Source organism: Apodemus sylvaticus, chromosome 10 (genome assembly GCF_947179515.1).
Source record: "Apodemus sylvaticus chromosome 10, mApoSyl1.1, whole genome shotgun sequence".
Lineage (NCBI taxonomy): Eukaryota > Metazoa > Chordata > Mammalia > Rodentia > Muridae > Apodemus > Apodemus sylvaticus.
The window spans coordinates 98,662,280-98,684,023 of record NC_067481.1 but is presented as its reverse complement, the minus strand read 5'-3'; the positions used below and the strand labels follow the sequence as shown (position 1 = coordinate 98,684,023).

The window sequence follows — 21,744 nt, the reverse complement described above, 5'->3', positions numbered from 1 at the left end:
GGAAAGCCAACACCTAGAGACAGGATGAGACTAGTCAAAGTATTTATTTGTAATGAGACTACACACTACGATTTGTTCAACACTAGGCTGGACACTGCAATAATTATGTGACTGAAGGGAGACAGGTCGAGGCCTTTGAGATGGATTTATGAATGTCCAAGTCAGAACCTTCTGGAAGACTCTTCCTTAACTATACAGGGCAGAAATGAAAATCACATGATCACCACTGACTGAAAAGGGAGAGGATGCAGGGCTGGGGCCTCAGCACACAACCAAAACCAGTCAGGACTGGCCACCTGCTGACTAGTTCTGTTGAGGAAGGGGGATACTTTACTGCCTTGGCCTTCCTTAGTGGGGACCCTTCCCTCTCTGAGGCCTGAGAGCCTTGAGCCAGGAGGTGCTGAGGGAGGGAAGCCCTCAGTTATGAGGCTGTCAATAAAGCTGCTCTTCATCAGTCTGGCACAACGAGGGGCTGTGAGGACAGCCCGAAGGGCTCCTGTAACACTGCAGCAACTCTGGGCAGGACTGTGACTGCGAAACACCCGGGGGCACAAGGAAAGGGATGCTGGAAACTTGAGATGTCTGCTGCAGGCGCAATCCATGGGACTGACAGAGCCTCTGCCTCGGAGACGCCAACATAGAGCTCAGCTTCCTGTCTGCACTGGTCCAGGCCTCGAAAGTTCAGCGTCTAGAAGGATAAGCAGGGAAGGTACCCAGAAGCCAACAGCTACCTGTCCTCGGCCCAGCTCCCAGGGTAGGTCAGCTATGTGGAGCATGCCAGGATTCAACAGGCAGGATGATCTTTCTGGACAGGAAGAAGTGGGCAGTAGAACACTGGGAACAGGGACCCGTCCATCTAACTGTCTCTGCGGAGGACTGATCTTGTGAAGGGCCAGCCCCTCTTTCTCTCTGCAGTTGCCAGCCTTTCACGGAGAGTAAGGACAGCCGCCACCTACGCTTCTTTAGGGCATCCCTAAACAAAAGCTGACATTCTCCTTGCCGTGCCTCTTTATTCTAAGGTTCCTGTGTCTTCAGGGTCAGAAATGTCCACGTTTTCAGCAAAGTTCAGTCCATCTTGTGGGAAGGAGCTGAAGGAGCAGGAGGCAGAGGAGCCCGGAGAGCTCTTTCCCCGTGGATGTAGACCACCTGCCAGGCCACTGGGTGGTGCCGGGGCATGGGGGCAGGACAAGGACTCCAGGTGGAAGGAGAGCCTGAGGAGAAAGAGCATGGCATGTGAAGCTGCAGGATGCGGCCGGCCTCACGTCCTGGCCTGTGGGATTACCTGAGCCAGGGGATACCAAAACAGGAGGTCTTCTCCAGCCCACAGTCTTATCAGTGGCCACCAGGCTCTCCTGGGACTTTATACAAATACAAGCACTGTCAAGAGTCACCTCTGGATGTGTATCAAGCCTCTCTGTGGATGGCCATGGTGTGGATGCTGCAGCACCCAAATCTCTTCCAGATCTGCAATTCTCTGATCTCTTGGCCTGGGATTCCAGCTCTCAGCAACCAAAATGGTTGCATCAAAGCAGAATCTTATCTTCCTGTAAAAGTTGTCAGCATGGGAAGCCTGTGCAGGACTTTGGAGAATGCCACATGGACAGTGCTCTGGTGACAGTACTGGTGTCAGAGTGGAAGTCTAGGCAGAATTTTGAGAAGCAGCAGGCATGGATCACAGATCACTGGGTGCCTCTTGTAAGGTAACTGAGTAACTGGGGCCTCCACTAGGAGTTACTTGGTCTTTCTGTACCTTTCTAATATTTGAATCATGTAAATCCATCATTTTAACAAAAAACATGAAAGGAAAAAGAAAAAATGATGCTCGGGGCCTTGGGAGATGGCTCAATGGTTATGACCATTTGTTGTTCTTTCTAGAGGGCACGGGAATTCTCTGCATGGCACAACTGCCTGTTCCTGTAGTACTAGAGGATCCAGTGCCCTCAAATTCTCAAGACATTTAAAAACATTTTTTTTTAAATCCACTCGGGCTGGAGAGGTTGCTCGGTTGGAACAGTGATTGCTATATAAACACGCACCCATACAAAACACCCGGCTGGCAGCGGGGGGCGACTGAGACAAGAGGATCTTTGAGGCTCATTAGCTGGTCCAGTCAGATCAATGAGCCACAAGTCCCATGAGAAACCCTGTCTCAAAATTAAGGTTGAGGACTGAGGACGGCACACCATGTGAGCTCTGTGCTCCACAACGTGCACACATGTACTCGTGTACATGAACACAGTCCAGGGAGTGAAAGAATTCTGGCAAGTGGTTTGAGGTCTTTGGTTCCTTGCTCTTCTAAAAGCTTCTAGAGCTGTGAACGCTCACAGGTACCCTGCCTAGGGACTTCTTGTTGCTGCAAGCATCAGACTCCCCAGGTCCTACCTGTTCCTACCTGTTGACGACCAGTACACATTCTGCTCCTGAGCCAGCATAGCACCGGGCCTGCAGCTGGGCAGGCTGATGGGCCGGCAGGTGGCCGCCAGCTCCTCAAAAAGGACAGCAAAAGTCAGACAGACAGGAAAACAGGCCCCACGAAGTGCTGAGGACAGAGGCCTGGTGGAGGCTGCCCCAATGGCTTTACATGGTGCGGCTGTACTCTAGGCCACCTTTGGTGGAAATGCTGGACCATGGCAGAAAGCTGCAGAGCAGGCTGTGGGCCTGGCGGTAGATCCTGTGTGGGATGGAGCAGGGGCTCAGGTTGGCTAGTGCTGAGCCCAGGTGCTGGATGTAGTCTGTGGGCTCTGTCAAGGAAGATATCCCATGTGTCCCCATCTGCCTTGCCTGTATGCAGTGTCCTTGGGTCTGATAAATGACCTGCAGTACTGTACCCGTACGGCACAATGCACTCAACTGGAAGCCAAGGGCCTATTAAACCCTAGAGAATACTAGAAAGGCTCTTTAAATAGACCATTAATTTGGGAAATAGTGCAGTGGTGCCATATAGGACAATCATTATAAGGAAATTAACAAAGACTAGGGATACGATCTACAAGACAATTGTCCCTAGTTCTGCAGAGGGGCAGAGCCCAACAGTCTTGTTGGGTTGGGCTCTGCCCCTCTGCAGAACTAGTCTGGATGCCCGTTTGTGCCTGACTTCATGTGAACTAGGCCCATGGAGTTTTGGATCATCTCCTGTTTTACTTTCCTCTAAAATGAATCATTTCTACAACACACATACACAGGCACATGTGGTATATTTTGAGCTATTACCCTATGACTGTTGGGACATCTGATTTCCTTCCCACCTAACAAGGATATCATTAGTGGGGAGAATTTGGGGGTGAGTGGATAAACCTTGGATCATGCAACTCCAAAGCCTGAACTCGAAATGTTGTTCTTCCATTGTTTCCTTTCTTTGCATCACAGGTTGCACAGGGGGATGCTTGTATCTGCTATGTTTACTGCTAACCTCTAGAATAGGGTAATTTCCATAGAGTACATGAATTAATCCTGGGCCCAGAGCATTCAAACCTGCCTACTGAGCTGTAGCTGCCAGGGAGAGCCAGCTCTCCTAATGTATGCAACCATTAGGCACAGCCAACCTGCCCATGCCACGAGCTAGTCAAGGAACAATGCTGCAAGCCAAGCCAGTTTCCGCTGACTCGCTAGCCCTCTAGCCAGGCAATCATAAAGCCTTCTCCTGCTCCTTTTCAGCAGTAAAGGATATAAGATGGTCCAGGGAGGGTGGCCGCCATTGATGTAGAGGACATAGGTGAAGCCATCTTTGAGGACCCCTCGGATGGAGTAGTAATAGGGCAGATAGTGATGCTGCCTAAAGTCTCTGTTTTCATAGAAGTTTATTGCTGTGTTGTTGGTGGTGAGAACATGCAGGTAGATGGCTTTGCAGTGGTCCTGGGCAGTGGTTGAAATATGATCCTTTAAACTTTCCAGTAAAAGGGAACCTGGAGAAAGGGGATGAAGGGTTCCCACAGCAGGGCAGTTAAGAGGACATAGAAGCAGCTTCTGCAGGAATCTGGGGGCTACACTCTCAGATCTGTAACTAGCCTCTGGTTACCTCCCATTGTTAACGGCCCTAAAAGATCCTAGGCAGACAGAGCCCATAAAGGACATGCTACTGTGGGTCACCAATGCACCCTGGAGGTGCTCTGGACCACAGTGGTCATTTGCCAACCTTTCAAACAGCAAAAAATGTAACCCAGAACCAGGGAGTGGGAAGGAAAGGCAGGCCTGGGTAACAAAGAGGACTGCCGCTCTCTGCTGTGCGCTCTACAGAACAGACAGGACTGATAACTGTCTGATGAGGGCTGCAGAGTGCCAGGACTTCATTACGCTTCTTACTCTGGACTGAGAACATCTTGCCAATAAACACGACTATGTCTGGCAGCAGGAGAGGTAAGGGAGGTTCCTCCTTCCTGAGGCTGTCCTAAAGAGACTCACTGGGAGGACAGGATCTGTCCCCAGACAGGGATAAGGAAGAAGAGACTGAGGGTCCTCTAAGCTGAAGACCTCAGAAGTGGTGACTGGCTTGGGGTCCAGGGTGTTAACTGGCTAGGGGAGGGGAGGTTTAAACTAGACTCTCTGCTTCTTACCTATGCCGTGTTTCCTGAACTCTTTCACCACTCCCAGACTGAGGATATATGCAACTTGGGTATCCACAGAGAAGCTGGAGGCTAGAATATCCCCATCCTAAAGAGAAAGAGAAAATCAGGGCAATGAGGATGCACAGGTTCAAGGCAGACCCCATCTGCATATCTGAGTCCACTCTGCATATCCAGAGATATGAAGCCACAAGGCGGGCAGGGGGAGGACAGAGGCGAGGACAGTCCCACTGGCCCACAGGAACAACTGAGCTCAGGCCCTGCTAGCAGAAGGCTGCTATGGTGCAGACACCTATGAGGAGCATCAGAGATGGTGGACTGGGACTGTATGACAGAATGTCATTACAACAGCTGAAAGAAAATGGCTAGGAGCGGGGAAGCAGCTGACCAGTAGAGCACATCTCTGGCATACATAGGCTTAATACCCTAAGAGAGAAACAAAAAATATGACTGTCCAGAGTGGTCACATGTGAGATGCTTGTGAGCTGGGAGAGGGCACATGTACAGCATTGCTCAGAAAACAACCATGGAAGTCGCTTCTCTTCCTCCTCCATGTGGGTGCTGGGAATTGAACTCAGCCTGTCTGGATTTTACTGCTGAACCATCTTGCCAGACCAGGTGCAAAACTTTAAAGGTTTATTAAAAAAAACCATGCTGTCCCCAGTGACCACGAAGAGCAGTTGAGAGAGCTATCCACCCTGCTCTGCGGCCCATGCTGGTAGAGCACACACTGAGATACACTACAGCATGGCGCTCCATGAATCTCTCGTTCTAGAAAAAAATGCCTCATGAGGAAGTCATGACTCTGACCACGAGTTTTTCGTGTTATCCCACCTCTTAAGAATAAGAAAGATCTAGCATGTGCAAGGTTTTCCTTCCAAGAAAGGACACCGGGCAACTCGGCCTTTCTGCTTCCCATTTATCAGGTAGCTCCATATGTTAGGCATGGGCTGGTCCAGGACTTGCTGTCTGCTGCCTGCTCCCCACCTACAACTCTATGCTACAGTGACCCGGGGCAAAGCAAATGTGTGAGGGGATGAATGTACTGCTCTAGTTAACAGAAGCCCTGGCTAATGATGGCAACCAAAAAGATAGACAGGGAAGGGCCTCCAAGCCTACGGAAAGGGCAAGCATAGACACGAGGCCCTAGGGCAGTGTGCATGGAAAACCACTAGGAAAAGCCCAGGGGGCATCATGAGGAAACAAGGTGTGGGCAGGTGAAGGAAGCAGCATCAGCACAAGGGCGATCCAAGGGATGCTGGCCCGTGTACTCTGTCTTAGCAGTAAACACTGAGGCAGTGGCTCAGAAGAGACTGAGCTAGGCAAAAAACAAAACACGCTCCAAAACCAAGAACTAACACCGCCCCCCCCCCCCACACACACACACACACCAGTGTGCCAAGATATAAAGCACGTGCCACTGGGGACCTTCTGTGGCCTGGGTTCTTAGGAAGATGTGCTGCTTCCTCTTCCTACCAACAGGACTCAGGGACTCCTGAACATTAGACAAGCACTCTGCCACCAATGTGCTGCTACAAACTCACTTTCCTCACTCCTAAAGAAACAACCTCAAGCAGGCTGGGTGCGGGGTACACATCTTGGATTCTAGCACTTGAGAGAGAGAGGCAGGTGGATCTGAGTTTCAGGCTAATTAAGACTATCTAGGAAGGAAGGAGGGAAGAGAAGGAAGGAGGGAGGGAGGAAGGGAGAGGGAGGGAGGGAGAGAGGGAAGAAGGGAAGGAGGAAGGGAGGGGGGATGGAGGGAGGGAGAGAAAAGGAAAAGAAACAAAATCAACCTTAAGCTAAACAAAACCATCTGCTGGTTGGTAGGAGTTCCTTTCCTGAATGTGGTAAACTAAATACTGTTCCATTGCTATGACCAAAATTAACAGGAGACTCCCCACTGTAATCAACCACAAAGAACATAGCTTTTTAGCTACACTTAAAGTCTTCCAGTCTGCACTTAAAGTAGCTGCCCAAATCCTTGAGGGTTCTGAGGAAGGTAAGTCTTTGAGTAGTCTACAAAACTGAGTAAAAAGAAATACATTTTCACTAATCCCTAACTGAGACCTAGCATATTCCTCAACAGACTGCAACATTATTGGAGCTTCTGTGACAGGGCCAAAAGCACAAGTCACAGGCGTCTGGGTGGTGTCACGCAGCAACGGGGCAGATTCCCAACGTGTCACTTCTGCTCGTTCTTACTTCAAAACGCCCATCTTTATTAAGTCCACTCGTGGTCTGTTCACTACATTATCCCATGAACAAAGTACACGCCACTGGAGCTGGGGAAGCGGCTCAGCAGTGAGGAGAACTCTCCTGCCGAGGACATGAGTTTAATAGTGGCGTCTCATAACCACTCATGACTCTAGCTCCAGGGGATCCTGCCTGGTTTGTGAGTATATACCCCACAGGCAGGGTGCGACTCCTCAGCCACAAGCGCTGAGAACAGAGGCCAGAGCTGGCAATGTGACCCCACTGCAACATCCCTTTCAGCCATCACAAGGCCACGCCTTTGGAACACAGACATACCTCTTTATGTATTTTGGTCCTATTCTTTATTTCAGCTACTATCATTCCCACAATGGCACCTCTGTAGGTTGCAGCAAGGGAGAAGAACTTCTTGTTGGATGTGATATCACGATACCATGAGTCTGGGTACCTGAGGGAGAGAGCACACTCAGGTGAGTCATAGGAACCCAGGCTACCCGGCCTATCACTAAGAGTCTCTAGAAGCTACCTGGGAATTTTTTACGTAAAAGATGCATTAAAGGGTGGAACCCGCCAATGAAATTGTCTCCACAGAATAGTTCCTGGAGGGACAGGACACGGCAGCCTGCCACTCAGTGTGAGCTGAGACCTTAGGGTCCTCAGTGACCTGTGAACACTTGGGTGGTCTGTGAGGAATTCTATGAGGGCTAGTAAGATAGTTCAGCAGGTACAAGTGCTAGCAGCCAAGCCTCAAAACTTGAGTTCAATACCCAGGACCCATATGGTGGAAGGAGAGAAATACTCCTGCAGATGGTCCTCTGTGAGTCTTTCTGGCCCTGAAGTCTAGGCAAGGTGATTCAAGGAAGAACAAAGTTCATGGTGTGTAGACTACTACACCTTACTAGACATGGGCGGAGACGTGACACATGACTAAGTGATAGAGAGGCTGACAGCCAGGCACTTGAGAGGTGTACAGGCTTATGATTCAATGTAGATCTACACAACCTTACGCCATCCCTCAGTAGGGCCTCATTTCTGTGCTTACTGCACTCATTTCCTGGGATTACTTTTTAGTAGTGGGTTTGGTAACCTTTACTTATTTAGTTTTTAAAGAAACACACACACACACACACACACACACACACACACACACACACACACACACAGTAGCTGTCTTCAGACACACCAGAAGAAGGCATCAAATATCATTACAGATGGTTGTGAGCCACCATGCGGTTGATGGGAATTGAACTCAGGACCTCTGGATGAACAGTCAGTGCTCTTAACTACTAAGCCAATCTCTCCAGCCCAGGATTGCTAAGTTGAAGGATACTTTATGTTTTATGTTATGAAACATAAGCACAGTTAGCCCACATTCCTAAGAAGCTGGCAGAGTGGGAGGTGCCCGATGTTTCTGCTGGCATGGAGTAATAAGTGTGAGGTTAGGCCTCATGACATACCGATGACTTAAAGACAGGACCTTACTTAGCCTTGATGTTTTTTGAAGTTTGTGCCTATTTTTCCTCACAAACAAAACAAAACCCAAACCTGTCTTTTCATTATCATAAAATAATCTAGAAATAAGGCAAGTAAAAATGAAGGAACCCACAGGTATTAATAATCCAGTCCACTTAAACTGCTGTCAGTAATTAACTTGGTAGTATTGGGGGCTAGTAAATGATCCCCACCCTAAGTGAAGGTCAGGGGTGAATCTCTCAGACCATCTCGCTTTGGTTCTCATTCTCTCCCCTGAGGTAAGACATGTAACCTGGAACTTTTCTACTCCAATATGGATCACAGAAACCAGAAGAATCCCTTTCCTCTAAAGCCAACTTGATTTTCTGCATAGGAGGTAGCCATGACAAACCTCTCTGTCCTGTCTTGTCTGACAACAGAGCTAATACCACTGTCCATCCTGAGGGTCAGCTTGATCAGACTGAGAAGTACAGCACATTTCTGGGCGTCTGTGAAGGTGCCGACAGTCTCATAGTCTGCATTGGGAACTGCAGCTCTCTGAACCACGGAAGGTGGAGATTGGCTGGAGGAAGTGGGTCACTGAGGGCCTTCTCTGTTCCTTCTACTCCCTATTCCCCCCGCAATGTGAGCTGCCCTCTCAAACTCTGTCTGCAACAATGTCCTGAGACCTCAGAAAGAATGTGGAAAATAACCCTTGTCATCCTTAAGTTGTTTCCGTCAGGTATTTTGGTCACAGCAATGAAAACTAACACAATCCTCCTTCCAGAAGGGTCCTACCCAGTGCCAGGAAGAGGGACTGCTGCAGAGTCCACGAGGATCTAAGCAGACAGGCCTCACTGTGTCTTCCACCTTCGATCCAGTAGGAGAAGATAATATTCTTTGTCTAACAATCTCTACACCACAGTCCATGCTTCAGTGAACCTATTTCACCATGGGGGTTTCCATCCTGAATCCGAAGGCTTCCGTAACAGACCCAGGTCAAATAAACTTGTTATTCTCTTCTCCTGCTAACTCTGTCTTTTATTAAAGCTGTATCAGCCACAACTCTCATGGAGGGCAGGATCCTTCCCCTTCTTGTACAGTATATAGAGGTTTTTATCCTCTAGATGATATTTTAGCCCCTTTTATATTTTTAAATGGAATCAGAATATGGTATACACTGCTCTCTGGTCAGCTTTCACTTCATATCGAGTAAAAGAAAGAGGAGGGAAAGGGAGGAACTTTCTGTCAGTAAATACACTTCTTCAACAGATTTTTGTTCCTGTATAACTAACAACCCTTTTTAAAGGCAGGGTTTCTCTTGTAATGGCTTCAAAGCTCAGGCTGGCCTTGAACTCGTGACCCTTTTCTTCTTCTACTTCCTGCTGTACTCCAAGCACATGCCACCATAGCAGCAGCACTGCAGTTTTATATGTACATATCCTAATATAGCTAACCAATTTCATACACCGACGTTGCTCCTAATTTCCTGATTACAAGTAGCAGTGGACATCGTTTTATTTTGTTTTTTGTTTGTTTGTTTGTTTTTGAGACAGGGTTTCTCTGTATAGCTCTGGCTGTCCTGGAACTCATTCTGTAGATCAGGCTGACCTCAAACTCAGAAATACACCTGCCTCTGCCTCCCAAGTACTGGGATTAAAGGTGTGTGCCACCACCACCTGGCGTGGACATCTTTTTTAAGTAAAATTTCTCATAGAACCTCTTAAGGAAGGTGAGCAGCAGACACAGAGGCCTGAGGTTCACTGCCTAGTTGGCCAACTTTAGATAGCAACTTTGGGCCATATGGTCCTGCCAGGCCCAGTCTTGCCTCTTCCAGTCTTAGGAATTACACATGCATGCAGCGCATGCAGCCACTGGGAACACAGAGCCCAACACTCACTCAATGGGGAACCAGTCGCCACACAGGTGCTTCACAGTGTCTATGTCATCGTGGCAGAGGAGGCGCAGGCTGACCTCGCTGAGGGCGCTGGAAGGCACCACCTCTGTCATTCACACCTGTGGGGAGAGGAGACAGCATCATCCAAAGGCCTGCTTACCTGTTCCTCTACACCAACCCAGGAAGTGAGTGAGGGGAGACGGTGAGTGGCTTCCCATGACCGAGATCTTGGCTGCCTTCAGTCTGCAGATGGAGAGCAGCTGACTGCCTCTGGCCCATGTCTGTGTCCTCTCTACTGGAGCGGCACCCCACTCTAGCTCCCCCAGGAGCGACCACAGCTCCTGCCTGCCTGGTCTCTTATCTCTTAACCGCTGTTCCTTCACTTGCAGGAGGCAAACTGATTCAAAGACTCAGCATCCCCCTTCAGCAGCCCACTGGGTGGACGCCAGTAAACGATCAGATATTCAGAGCAATGGGGCTGGCAGAGGGCAGGTCCCATTCTGCTTCTCCTCCCTGTCTAGCAAGAGAAAACTTTGTGACACTGAAAAATAACCAGATGCTAATGACTATGGGGGGATGGGAGGGCTGAGGCTCACATCCCTTGACCTCACGCATGCTTAGGCATCACACTACTGCCAAGCTACGCTCCCAGCCACTTTAGTTTGAGACAAGGTCTCCCTAAGTTGTTCAGGTTGGTCTGGAGCTCACTCGGTAGGTGAGGTCTGGGGAAGTCAGTGCTGAGCTTCAAACCACCATTCTTTTTCTCTACGTTGGAAGCAGGTAATTCAAAGGAAAAGAACTTTACATTTTATCCTAGCTTTCCAGGAGGAACTTTACTGTCAATCTTCCATGGCTGAGGTGAGGGATTTTTTTTAACAGAGCTATCACCAGGTAAAAGTAAAAATGTCGACACACTGTCATCACTGTAGAATCTCAAGAGGAACTCTCCAAGTCCAGAAAGATTCCTCAAAGAGTAAGAAACCAGCAGGAGCCGGCTGCTGCGGGGCAGGTGACAGCAACAAACACAAAGTACTTAGTGCCCGGGACTCCGTGCCTCCAACATGGCCAGTGGAACATGGCCCCAAAACCGCTAAGCCTAGACCTAAGCACAGCTTTCCAACCCAGCTTTCTGGTTGCAGAGGGCCCTGGACATACAGCAATAAGGGAAGTGACCTCTGACAGACAGACATGTAACCTTTTACATCTGGGTGCTCCAAACAAAAGAAAAAAGACAAACAAAATAAAGAGACAAGACGATCTAGATCTAGAACTAAATGCAATGCCTAAACCTTTGTCATGAAAAATAATATCAAAACATTTTCGTGAAACTAAACCACAGGCAGACTAGTATATGGAAGTTATTATGCAACAGTTGTTGATTTCCTTAGAGGAGGGGAGGCCCCACAGGTCAAGGTCTTCCTCAGGAGATACATGCTCAAACATTTTGGTATACTGGTTTGTACTTTAAATGAGGGAAAGTCTGATTTGTTTTGAAGTAGTGGAGTCACAGCACTCCTGGCGCCCCGGGCCTCAGGGCAGCTGTTTGCCTAGCTTCTCAGCCATGACTTCAGGAAGATTCTAAAACCTCTGAGAGTCATGGGAAGCATCTACGAGGTCAGCTCCACATCTTTCTCTTGGCCTAGGCAAGCTTCTTTCACACCTGTCAACAGCATCACACAAGCTCCTCTCAGACAGGCTGTAGACACAATGTGTGGCACTCCCTTCACATCACAGTACCTCACTATACCAACACCTGTGCAGTGCAGCTCATGCATCTGCCTCCACATTCCTCCTGCTTTCTTACTCTGCCTAATTTCTACCTTGCTTGTAAGAGTACTATCTGCTGCCTGCTTCGTCCTCAGACTCCAGGCTGCTCTGCGCAACACTTTCTTGTCGTCTTCTGTCTATAGCAGAGGCAGGCATTATCGTAAACCTTCCCTCAAGCAAAGCATGAGCAAAATTATCAAAAGTGTCCCTATGCGGAAGGCAGGAATCACAGGTCCAGAGGCTCTTGAGAATGTGAGACTTCACAGACACAAAGTTTATTGTTTTGAAAAGCCAACAAAGATGAATTCTAAGCTCTTTCCTTTAGGAAAGATGGAAAGGAGGAAACACAGTAGTGACTGATCCAGGACGCTGTCTGGGCTCAGGGCCTGACGTGTGCGGGGGCGAAGGCAGCCGCAAACACTATTCACAGCTTGTTTGTTCAAATGAGCAGCTGCCTGTGGGTGAGAAGCCATCTCCATAGCTGCCTGTCTGCTTCCAAAACTTCAGAGTAGGAAAATGAATAATTTGCAGAGTGACAAGAAACAAACACCCACCTCTCTATTTCCAAACAGCATCCCTCTTAAAAACCAAGTCTCTGTGCTCTGAAGGGAGCTCATAACAGATATAGTGAGAACATAAGATTTTAGACACATTCCTTCAAATCCAAAATGATATAGGATTCTACCAGTAGGAGATTCTAGAACTGACACACACACACACACACACACACACACACACACACGCAAAGTAGGACTGAAGAAGGGCTTGGGGTTTTCAAATCCATACCGGATGGAGGCTGAGAATGTCTGAGTCAGCAGAATGCTTGCCTATCAAGTACAAAGCCTGGGTTGAATCTTGAGTGGTGTACACTATCTATAACCACAGCATCCTGGAGGCAAAGACAGGAGAATCAGGTATTCAAAAGCATTCTTGGCTACAGGGTAAGTTTGAGACCAGCATGAGAATGTTTCAAAAACAACATACACAAATTTGGAAGCCAGACAGGATCATGAACAGCATGAGCCTGGGACTTGAGAGGCTCAGGCAGGATAACGAGTTTGAAACCAGAAGTGATACAGAGCCAGACCTACCTCAACACATCAAATAGTATAACCAGCCTTCCCTGACACCAACTCACAAATCCCAAGGCCAGACCTAATGTCTTATCTCTAAGTCAAAAATTCTCTCCATTTCATACTAAACACCTAATTTAATCATTAATTTCTTAAATTTGTGTGACAAAGTCAGATTTTGCTCAGGAAACTAGAGCAGAGGCCAGAAACCACTGGCCACAGAGGAGGGGCAAATTGTGGTATCATTTCTATACACTAAACTAGCTTGCTAGAGAAATCCACCACAAAAGCGCACTGGGCAATGTGAGAAGTGCTCCCTACTGGCCTGGGGAGGGCACTGCTCAATCACAGGGACTAAAGGACAAGGACAGCAGGAAGGACCCTTCTCTGAGCATCCGTCCACCACCTTCTCTGAGTACCCCTGCTCACTCCTAGAAGTGCACCGAAACGCTCTGCGTTGTAGCAGATGCGGTCTAAGTGGCGTCTATCTGCTTTAGCTATGATCTTTTCATATCCACTGTCAGGCTGGACTAACAAGAACAGACAGCACAGCGTCCCAGCTTCTGCTGGGGCCAGCATCTGGCTGAGGCCAGATGTAGTACAGAGATGGAACCTTACAGTCCTGTTGCTGAAGCTCTTTGGACGGGTCTCCTGTCTTAGTTTGTTTTCTATTGCTATGATCTGACTTTATGACCAAAAGTAATCTGGAAAAGAAAAGGCTTATTTGGCTGACACTCTGTTTCAAACAAAAGAATCGAGCACTTGGTTAGAGACAGAGGTGTGAATGGTCAAGATCATCCTTGGCTGCAGAGAAAGTCTGACACTAGCAGGCACTACCAAGACACCGTCTGAAACAAACAAAACGACAGGCAGATGTCTACTTGGCATACTTCACTAACCTCAACGCTAGGCTTCCTGAAGCACTCATGCAGTTCAACAACGCTTCTGCTACTGTACAGAGAACAGCTACAAGATCCCCTCCTGTTGGTAGAGGACCCAAGAGGAAAGGAAACCAGGCTACCCAGTTCAAGGGAGAAAGCACCGGGACAGAGGGATTTGGTTTCAGCCTCTCTCACCGGCACCTTCCCTGCAGCACTCCCGCACTCCTGCCTCGCCAATCTTCCCATCCTTAATGGGGGTTACCTTTAAAAGCTTCCATTTACATTGCTCCAGAATTACAAACAAACAAAACTAAACTATGGAAGTGTTAAATTTTGTATAACTATCCACCTGATCATGAAGTCAACTTTTTGGCACTTAGGATCAAAGCCAGGCCTCAGGCCCCCGGTGGCCACCCTGCCACACTGCACAGAATCAGGGACCTTCACTGAGCATCATCACCCATCAGAATTTTCCTCAATAATTACAGCAGGTGTTCATGCTCTCCACAACCAGCTTTCATATTGTTTGAACCTTCTGCAATGAGCTTGGCTCATTTTACTATTAAAAAGTAAAGACTAAGTATAAAAATTCCTAACACATTTTGTTTTACAATAATCTCATGGGTTGTTTTAACTAATGACGACAGGGAAACTTTACAGTGCCTTCAAATTATGAGAATTAATTCCCACCAAGTGCTAAAACAGAGAGCTGCCTTTTAAAGCCTGTAAACCTCTGCATGGCATCTGTGCACCGACCTGGAGATGACTGTTGAAGCTGTTGATAACAGATTGAAGTTGTAAAGAGGCAGCAAGGAGGCCCTTGGAGGCGGGCTCCTGAACCGCCTTGCAGAAACATCTTAAAGGGCTCTTGTGTAAGCAGCAGAGTACAAACACTGGTGCTTATTCAAAATCCAAAATTAAAAACTTTGCAAGTTTTCAGGTAACCATTTCATAAAAGCAAACCAAACCCTCTCTATTTAGGAGAGAGAGAGAGAAATGTCCTTAGACTGCATGTGGAGATGCAGATGCTGCTCACGGCTGAAGCACTCGCCTGGTGCGCACAAGGCCCTAGGTTCCATCCCCACCACCGCAAAAGACAGAAAGAAAGCGAGGGCAGATGCTGGAGAGCTGGCTCAGTGGTTAGGAGCACTGACTGATCTTCCAGAGGACCCAGGTTCAGTTCCCTGCATCCACACCTTGGCTCACAACCACCCTTACTTAAGTCCAGTTCTAGGGGAATCTGATGCCCTCTTCTGACCTGTGCTGGTACTGCACATGTGATACACAGACACACTCAGGCACATACACATAAAATAAAATACTCTTTTTTTTGTTGTTGTTGTTGTTGTTGTTGTTTGAGACAGGGTTTCTCTGTGTAGTCCTGGCTGTCCTGGAACTCACTTTGTAGACCAGGCTGGCCTTGAACTTAGAAATCCGCCTGCCTCTGCCTCCCAAGTGCTGGGATTACAGGCGTGCACCACCACGCCCAGTTGATAAAATACTCTTTTAAAAGGAAAAAAATAGAACAGAAGGCAGAAATTTAAAATCCTATACTCATCCCACCTCCACACAACTTTTGCTCGTTTCTTTTGGGTACTACAAGGGAAATGACTTTACACAAGGCTTGCCTGGTAAGCAGCTGATGGGCGGGTGGCACGGTGTCCAGACCGCGCTCACTGACTAGGCAGAACAGTTTTTGCACACACTGCAGGGGAGGCCAAGGAACAAGCCAAGTCCTAAGACACCTGAGTGTGAACAGCACGCCACAGCACTCTGGGAACACCAAGGGAACGGCAGAAACCCTATGGCATTAACATTTTCCAGAAAAGAACCCCTTCCGGTACTTTAAATCACCCACCTATTTCCCAGCCTTTGTACCCAAATCAACCCCACTTTTGGAACAAACGGGAAAAATATCTTTCTGAGGCAGCCTCGCTAGCACACTCCATGCTAGTCAGCACAGGTCAGCATCAAACTCTTGAAAAGGAAGAAGGAAAGAAAAGGACTCATCTTATTTTATGTATGTGGGCAGTTTGCCAACATGCATGTCTCTGCACTGTGTCAGTGCTAGAGAAGGGCACTGGATCCCCTGCAACTGGAGTTACGGATGGATGTGTGAGCTGGCGTGTGGGGGCCCCGTCCAGTGGGGCCCTCTGAGAGAACAGCAAGCACTCTTCACTATGAACCACATCTCCCCCCACGCCCCTCCCCCCAGTCCTCCAGCCTGAGCCTGAACAGGGCTGGGATTTTAGGCTCAAGTATCACCAGCTTCATTGGATTTATTGTAAAGATTTATTGAGTACTGTGTGAATGCCTGCATGTTTGTGCTCTCTGTCAGGGTGCCTGGTGCCCATGGCCAGAAGAGGGTGTCAGACCCCCTGGAGCTGGGGTTTAGGTGGCTGGGCGGGGCCCATGTAGATTAGGAACCAAACCCAAACCCTCTGAAAGGGTTAACTGCAAGCACCTCCCCAGTCCTTTCATTTCATTCTTTTTAGTAACAATAACTATTCCACAACAATCAATCAATGAGTCAAGCCAAGCAAGCAAGCTGAGAGCTTTGAAGACCAAGTTTATTTGCTTGGGACAAGGTCTTGCCCTTGCTTACTTGAAAATTCATTATATATCTCAGGCTGGTTTCAGACTTGTGACAATCCTCCTGCTTCTGCCTCCTGAGTGCTGGGATTAGAAGTATGTGTGTGATTATGCTCTAGAAGTAAGTCTTAAAGTAACAAAATACCTTTCATCTTCTTATGGAAACTAAGGGAACAAGGACTCTCTCCACTGTTTGCTATTTGTCTCTATTCACAACCACCTCCTCCTCACTGGAACCCTGAATTTGTGTTTGACATTTATTTCTAGCATCAGTGCCCGAAATGCCATGCTATTCCTAGGGTGCTGGATTTAAAAGGCAGTGTTACAAGTCTATTTTAGGATAAAATAGGTAGTCATCTACTTACAATTGGAAGAAACATTTGAAAATCTTGATGCTGTCCCACAACTGGTTCTCATCTTCAGCCCCTAAGTCGAGGTCTCTCTATGTAGCCTTCAGCTTCCTCGGACTCACTACACAGACTAGGTTGGTTTCGAACTCACAGAGCTCCACTAGCCTCTGCTCCTCAAATCCTAGGGCCAAGGTATGCACTAGCACACCTGGCTGAATCTCACTATTGTTTTGAGGGTGTGGCTAGGTGGACACTGACTGACTGAGGTGAAGACATGAGTTGGTCAGTTAACCATCACATGCCATCGGAACCTGGAGCTGTGGCTACATCAGAGGGAACTGTCATGACCCTGCCAACCTCTGGACTGGTACTCTAGCCACCTACCTGCTCACACTGCTGGAGACCCCAAACCACTTCCTGAAAAAGGTACTAGCTCCCAGGTGAGAGACCTTGCTGGTTACCCCGTCAACACCGGACAATGCCCTGGTGCTCAGATAAGAGAATAAACTCATGCATTTGTCTTTGCCATTTAAACACATGGACCAATTCACAGCCTGAGTTATCAGGGCTTCAGACAGACCCTCAACCATCCGGCTAGTCAGCCTCCAGAGACCAGGATGATGCACAGGAGAGGCAGTCTGCCCTGAAGTTACGGAAGTTACAACTGTTTGCCGAATCAAGCTCAGCATCTGAACTGGCGTGTGCCAGGCCCATCCCTCCCCCAGCACCCCTTGGCAGACTAGCACTTTACCTGAAAGCACTTTACACCACAAACGCAGAGCCTGCTCCAATACAGTCCACGCCCTGGCCTTGCCTGCTGCAGAGGATGAACTGAGGTGGAGGCGGTGGAAAGGAGCCGTGGATATGGAGGAGCCGTCACTTCTGAGAAGACATGCCTGTTAAGCCACGCAGGTACATGGGACCACCATCTTATTTGAGGACAGCAAAGAGACATTCCTCGCCCAGAACTCGGGCTCTGGCAACGCCTGTCTCCATCTCTCCGTCCCCTGTGACTTCGATGTAGGACTCTATGCTCCTGAGCTTTTCCATACTGCACTAAGGTACACTGAGGCACCACGACCTCTACTCTCCCGTGCACTCCTTGGTCACAGACAACCTCTGCTTCCAGGTCTTGGTTCAGGACTATCTTTAATCCCTCAGATCTGACACCCAGAAATCTTCCATTCTGGTCAGAAACATGCTGTTGCTATGCAACTTGGACAAGTCAAATCTAAAGATATTCTCCACCCAGTGTGTGAGTGTGGTTAAACAAACAGTGACAAAATCTCTTCAAGTTACAATTGAAAGAGGCTAAAGATAGTAAGGACAGGACGCATACAGACTTAAAAAAAAAACAACCCAAAATTGTATGTGCTAAACACCAGATCAAACTTAATTTTGTGATAAGTTGTAACAATTTTCATGGAAACCCAGCCTAGAAAGCCTGCAAACTCCCCCCCACCCCCCCCACCCCCCCACCCCCCCACCCCCCCCCACCCCCCCCACCCCCGCTCTCAAGGGGCTTTGTCCTGCGTATTATTCTTGTTGTATATAAACCCTAAAAGGAGGTGTGCGGACTTGTGCTTTCTGCCATGACCAGTGCACTACTTTGACATGATGGCCCTTCAGAATCCTCTAATCTTTAATCCCATCTGTACTAACAAGTGGCTCACTTTCGGGTGCACGTCTGTGTGTGTGTGTGTGTGTGTGTGTGTGTGTGTCTGTGTACTTCTGTGTGTATGTGTACTTCTCTGTGTGTGTGTGTACTTCTCTGTGTGTGTGTGTACTTCTGTGTGTGTGTGTACTTCGCCCTGTTGTGTGTACTTCTCTCTCTCTCTCTCTCTCTGTGTGTGTGTGTGAGTGTGTACTTAAATGCTGTTCTTGTCCGAGACCTCCCTCTTCCTGAGACTTCGGCTGTTAACAAGGTCACGGGCCTTTTAAATCTCTCCTCCGTGTCACATGGTTCTGTGGACTCCAGTCTTTGCATAGATGATTTCTGGAGTGACATGACTTTGCCCGCTGGGTCATGTAAGCCAGCAGACAAGCCAAGACTAATTCTGGGGTTTTATGTTTCCTACTTTGGAAAAAGGAAAAGTTCTTTGGCAACTTTCTTAATTAGCACTCCAGACCCCACAGGAGCCACACTGTTATTCTCTTGTCTCAAGACCAAAGGGTGACAAGAATGACCCAAAAGCACAGGCTCTGGGACTTGGCTGAGTTAAGAGATCAATAAAGGAGCCAAAGTTTATGTTTATTGCAGCCTGGCTCCCCAAGCCTTGGGTTTTGACATCAGTGAGGCAGGCTGGCATTTGCAGGAGATTCAGGAAAGGCCCAGAGTACCCTCTCCAAAGCCCCAGCCCAATTTTCTCAGGACAAGACAACAGCACTGGCCATAGATCCCCTTTATCTCCTTGGCAAGTGTTTTTTTCCAATTCAGACGAAATAAGAGAGGCGATTATGGAGGGTCAGCTTAGCTTCCATGTGCCGGAACACCGAAAGTACTTACTGCTGGAATGAAGACGGGACAGACGAGGCAGGGTCCTCGGCTTTCAAGAATGCAAAAAAGTCAACTACCCCCCACCCCCCGCGCGCGCCCCGCGCAACAAGTCCCTCACCTCCAGCAAAACCAGAGGATGCCGCCTTTCCATCTCCCAATTCCTGCGATTACTGGCTGAGGGTCCCCAGAAAGGCCAATTTCCGACGTCTCACCGCGCCCCTCGCCGCCGCAGCCACGGAAACAAACTGGGCGCCAAGAGGTGCCCCGCGCAGGGGTGGGTAAGGGGCGCGCTCTCCGGAAAACCCGGCCTCCCACGGCCGGCCAGTGCCCTCCGGGTCGCGATTGCGACCTCCCCACCGCCCCGACTTGCACCCGCCGAGGTCCCGGCTGCCTCACCTCGGACGGGAGCCGGCGGCAGCGGACGGTGTCGCAAGGCTCAGCGCATCCTGGGGGAGCCGGGAAGCCGGACGTGGGACTGCGGGGTCCCCCGCGACAGATTATGTAACCGGCAGGGGCCGCAGCCGGGACAGGGAAGGCGGCCCCGCGGCACTTCCGCCTCTCGTGCTCTGCCGGCGGCGCAGCCCGGAAGATCATTGGCTGCTGCGCCATGTGGCACCGCCCTCCCTGACGACGACGCCACCATCTTGGGAGCGGGCAAGCCTCCGGCCGCTGGTGGGGCCCGCACCCGAGCTTCCCGCACTGGCGGCGGAAGCTCAAGACTGCTGCGAGCCGCCCAGCCGCCGCCGGCGAGCCGGGGTTTCTGCGCCTTTCCGCGATCAAGCCCGTTAGAGGAGCCCTGAGGCCTCCCAGGTCCTGAGACGCACGGCTCCGCCGTTGACCTGCTCTTCCCCCGCTGGAGGTTAGTAGATGCGGGTGCTGGTGGTTGCTAGAAGCCCTGACTCAAGGGCACCGCCCCGCGCTCGCGCTGACAGCCTCAGAAGGGTGGTCCTGCGCTATCACTGCAGTGGACAAGTGACAGTGGCCTTCAGGGTGGGGTGGGGGTGGGAGTTCTATATCAAGATGTAACTCAGAGACAATTCAGTTCTTGTTACCAGAGAAAGCTTGTTGACCAACAGTTTATTCTTTGCTTTCAGATGACTAAAATGGTTCACATAACAAAAACAAAACAAAACAAAACAACCAGAATATATAGTCAAGGGCTCAAACAACCATAAAAAAGAATAATATCCAAGATACATTTTTGTGTCTCAAACTGTGTAAAACATCACAATCTTAGAAACATCAAAGCCATATTCTTTGAACATTTTGAAAAGTAAGGTGTACCTCAATTTTAGAATTTTGTGGTTTCATATGCAGCTAAATGATAGTGGGCTGTCACCCTTGTACATTAGGCTGGCTGGGTTCCTCCTCGGCATGATACAAACCAACTATCAATAGTTAACCACCTTGCCTGTTAAGTACGAAATATATGGGTGGCAGAATCTATGTAAAGCAACCTTTATTTATATTTTCTTTTTTTGTCAGTATTAGTTGTTACTTTTTTAATATTTTTATTTATTAGAGTACTCTGTAGCTGTCTTCAGACAACCCGGAAGAGGGCATCGGATCCCATTACAGATGGTTGTGAGCCACCATGTGGTTGCTGGGAATTGAACTTAGGACCTCTGGACGAGCAGTCGGTGCTCTTAACCACTGAGCCATCTTTCCAGCCCTAGTTGTTAATTTTTAAGGAGGAATGGGAATTCACTCTGACAAAATGAAGACTGTTATATAATTTACAACTCTAGACTCATGTATTTACTTCATGCTACTGTATGCAAGCATGTTTAGATCCATTCAGGCATTTTGAGCATTCAATACAATTATAATTTGTGTGTCATTACTGAAATTATTTCTAATTAAGCTTTCTGCAGATTGATCCTGGTGCGTTGGCACACACCTGTAATCCTAGCACAGGAGAGGCTGAGTGAAGCCAGAGGCAATGTGATAAATGCAACCTGTGTCATGTTCTTGAAATAACATTGCTGAAATATCAACGAGAAAACTATGTTAAGTGTATACGCCATTATTCAAATGTTCAGATTTGAAATTTCTAAGTAAAAAAGGTGAGGCTATGAGAGGGAACTAGCTTGCTCTCCACTCCCTGCATTTCCACACGACAGCACAGCCATAAACCTACTCAGTGACAGGGGAGAGGCCCCACCCTCCACGCATGCTCACTGTAACATGTGGGCTGGGCTCAGCATCACCATCACCTTGGGGCTTCTCAGACTCTCAGAAGTGGCATCAGACAGGATTCCCCAGTCAATGGAAAGGACGGTAAAGACTGAGAAGCACACCCTGGGCCATGGCAAAGGAAAGGCATTTCCTGGGCTCTAAAGGAAACTGGCAAAGCCTTGGCTACAGATTTGAAGAATTCAAAACTGTCTGATGAGATCCTGTCTCGTGTGCATGCGGGCCCAGTTTTGTATGGGCACACGTGGTGTGTGGGTGCCCGTGCA

The 21,744-nt window shown here is 48.6% G+C and overlaps 1 protein-coding gene across 6 annotated transcripts; it reads right to left on the bottom strand.

Annotated features, from left to right (window-relative positions):
* Window positions 1–25: 25 nt before the first annotated feature.
* On the bottom strand, window positions 26–19,842 carry Naa60 (N-alpha-acetyltransferase 60, NatF catalytic subunit). 6 transcript variants are annotated; one of them, XM_052197950.1, is made up of 10 exons: window positions 19,679–19,842; window positions 19,401–19,527; window positions 17,537–17,667; window positions 12,676–12,778; window positions 10,126–10,241; window positions 7,092–7,221; window positions 4,551–4,647; window positions 3,668–3,902; window positions 2,393–2,734; window positions 26–1,211 (listed from the first exon to the last, which is right to left on the bottom strand). In XM_052197950.1, the coding sequence occupies exons 5-9, from the start codon at window positions 10,233–10,235 to the stop codon at window positions 2,578–2,580; spliced, it is 729 nt and encodes a 242-aa protein (XP_052053910.1). In that variant the 5' UTR covers window positions 10,236–10,241; window positions 12,676–12,778; window positions 17,537–17,667; window positions 19,401–19,527; window positions 19,679–19,842; the 3' UTR covers window positions 26–1,211; window positions 2,393–2,577. The 6 variants fall into 6 exon arrangements, with proteins under 6 accessions (XP_052053910.1, XP_052053907.1, XP_052053909.1 ...); XM_052197947.1 differs by lacking the exon at window positions 12,676–12,778; XM_052197949.1 differs by lacking the exons at window positions 12,676–12,778; window positions 17,537–17,667.
* Window positions 19,843–21,744: the final 1,902 nt, after the last annotated feature.

Excerpts from the sequence above, each read along its gene's own strand:
- Naa60 (XM_052197950.1), bottom strand. The coding sequence starts at position 10,235 with ATGACAGAGGTGGTGCCTTCCAGCGCCCTCAGCGAGGTCAGCCTGCGC. Across the intron at positions 7,222-10,125 it reads GGCGACTGGTTCCCCATTGA|GTACCCAGACTCATGGTATC; the intron begins GTGAGTGTTGGG and ends TCTCTCCCTCAG. Across the intron at positions 3,903-4,550 it reads GTTCAGGAAACACGGCATAG|GTTCCCTTTTACTGGAAAGT; the intron begins GTAAGAAGCAGA and ends CCCTTTCTCCAG.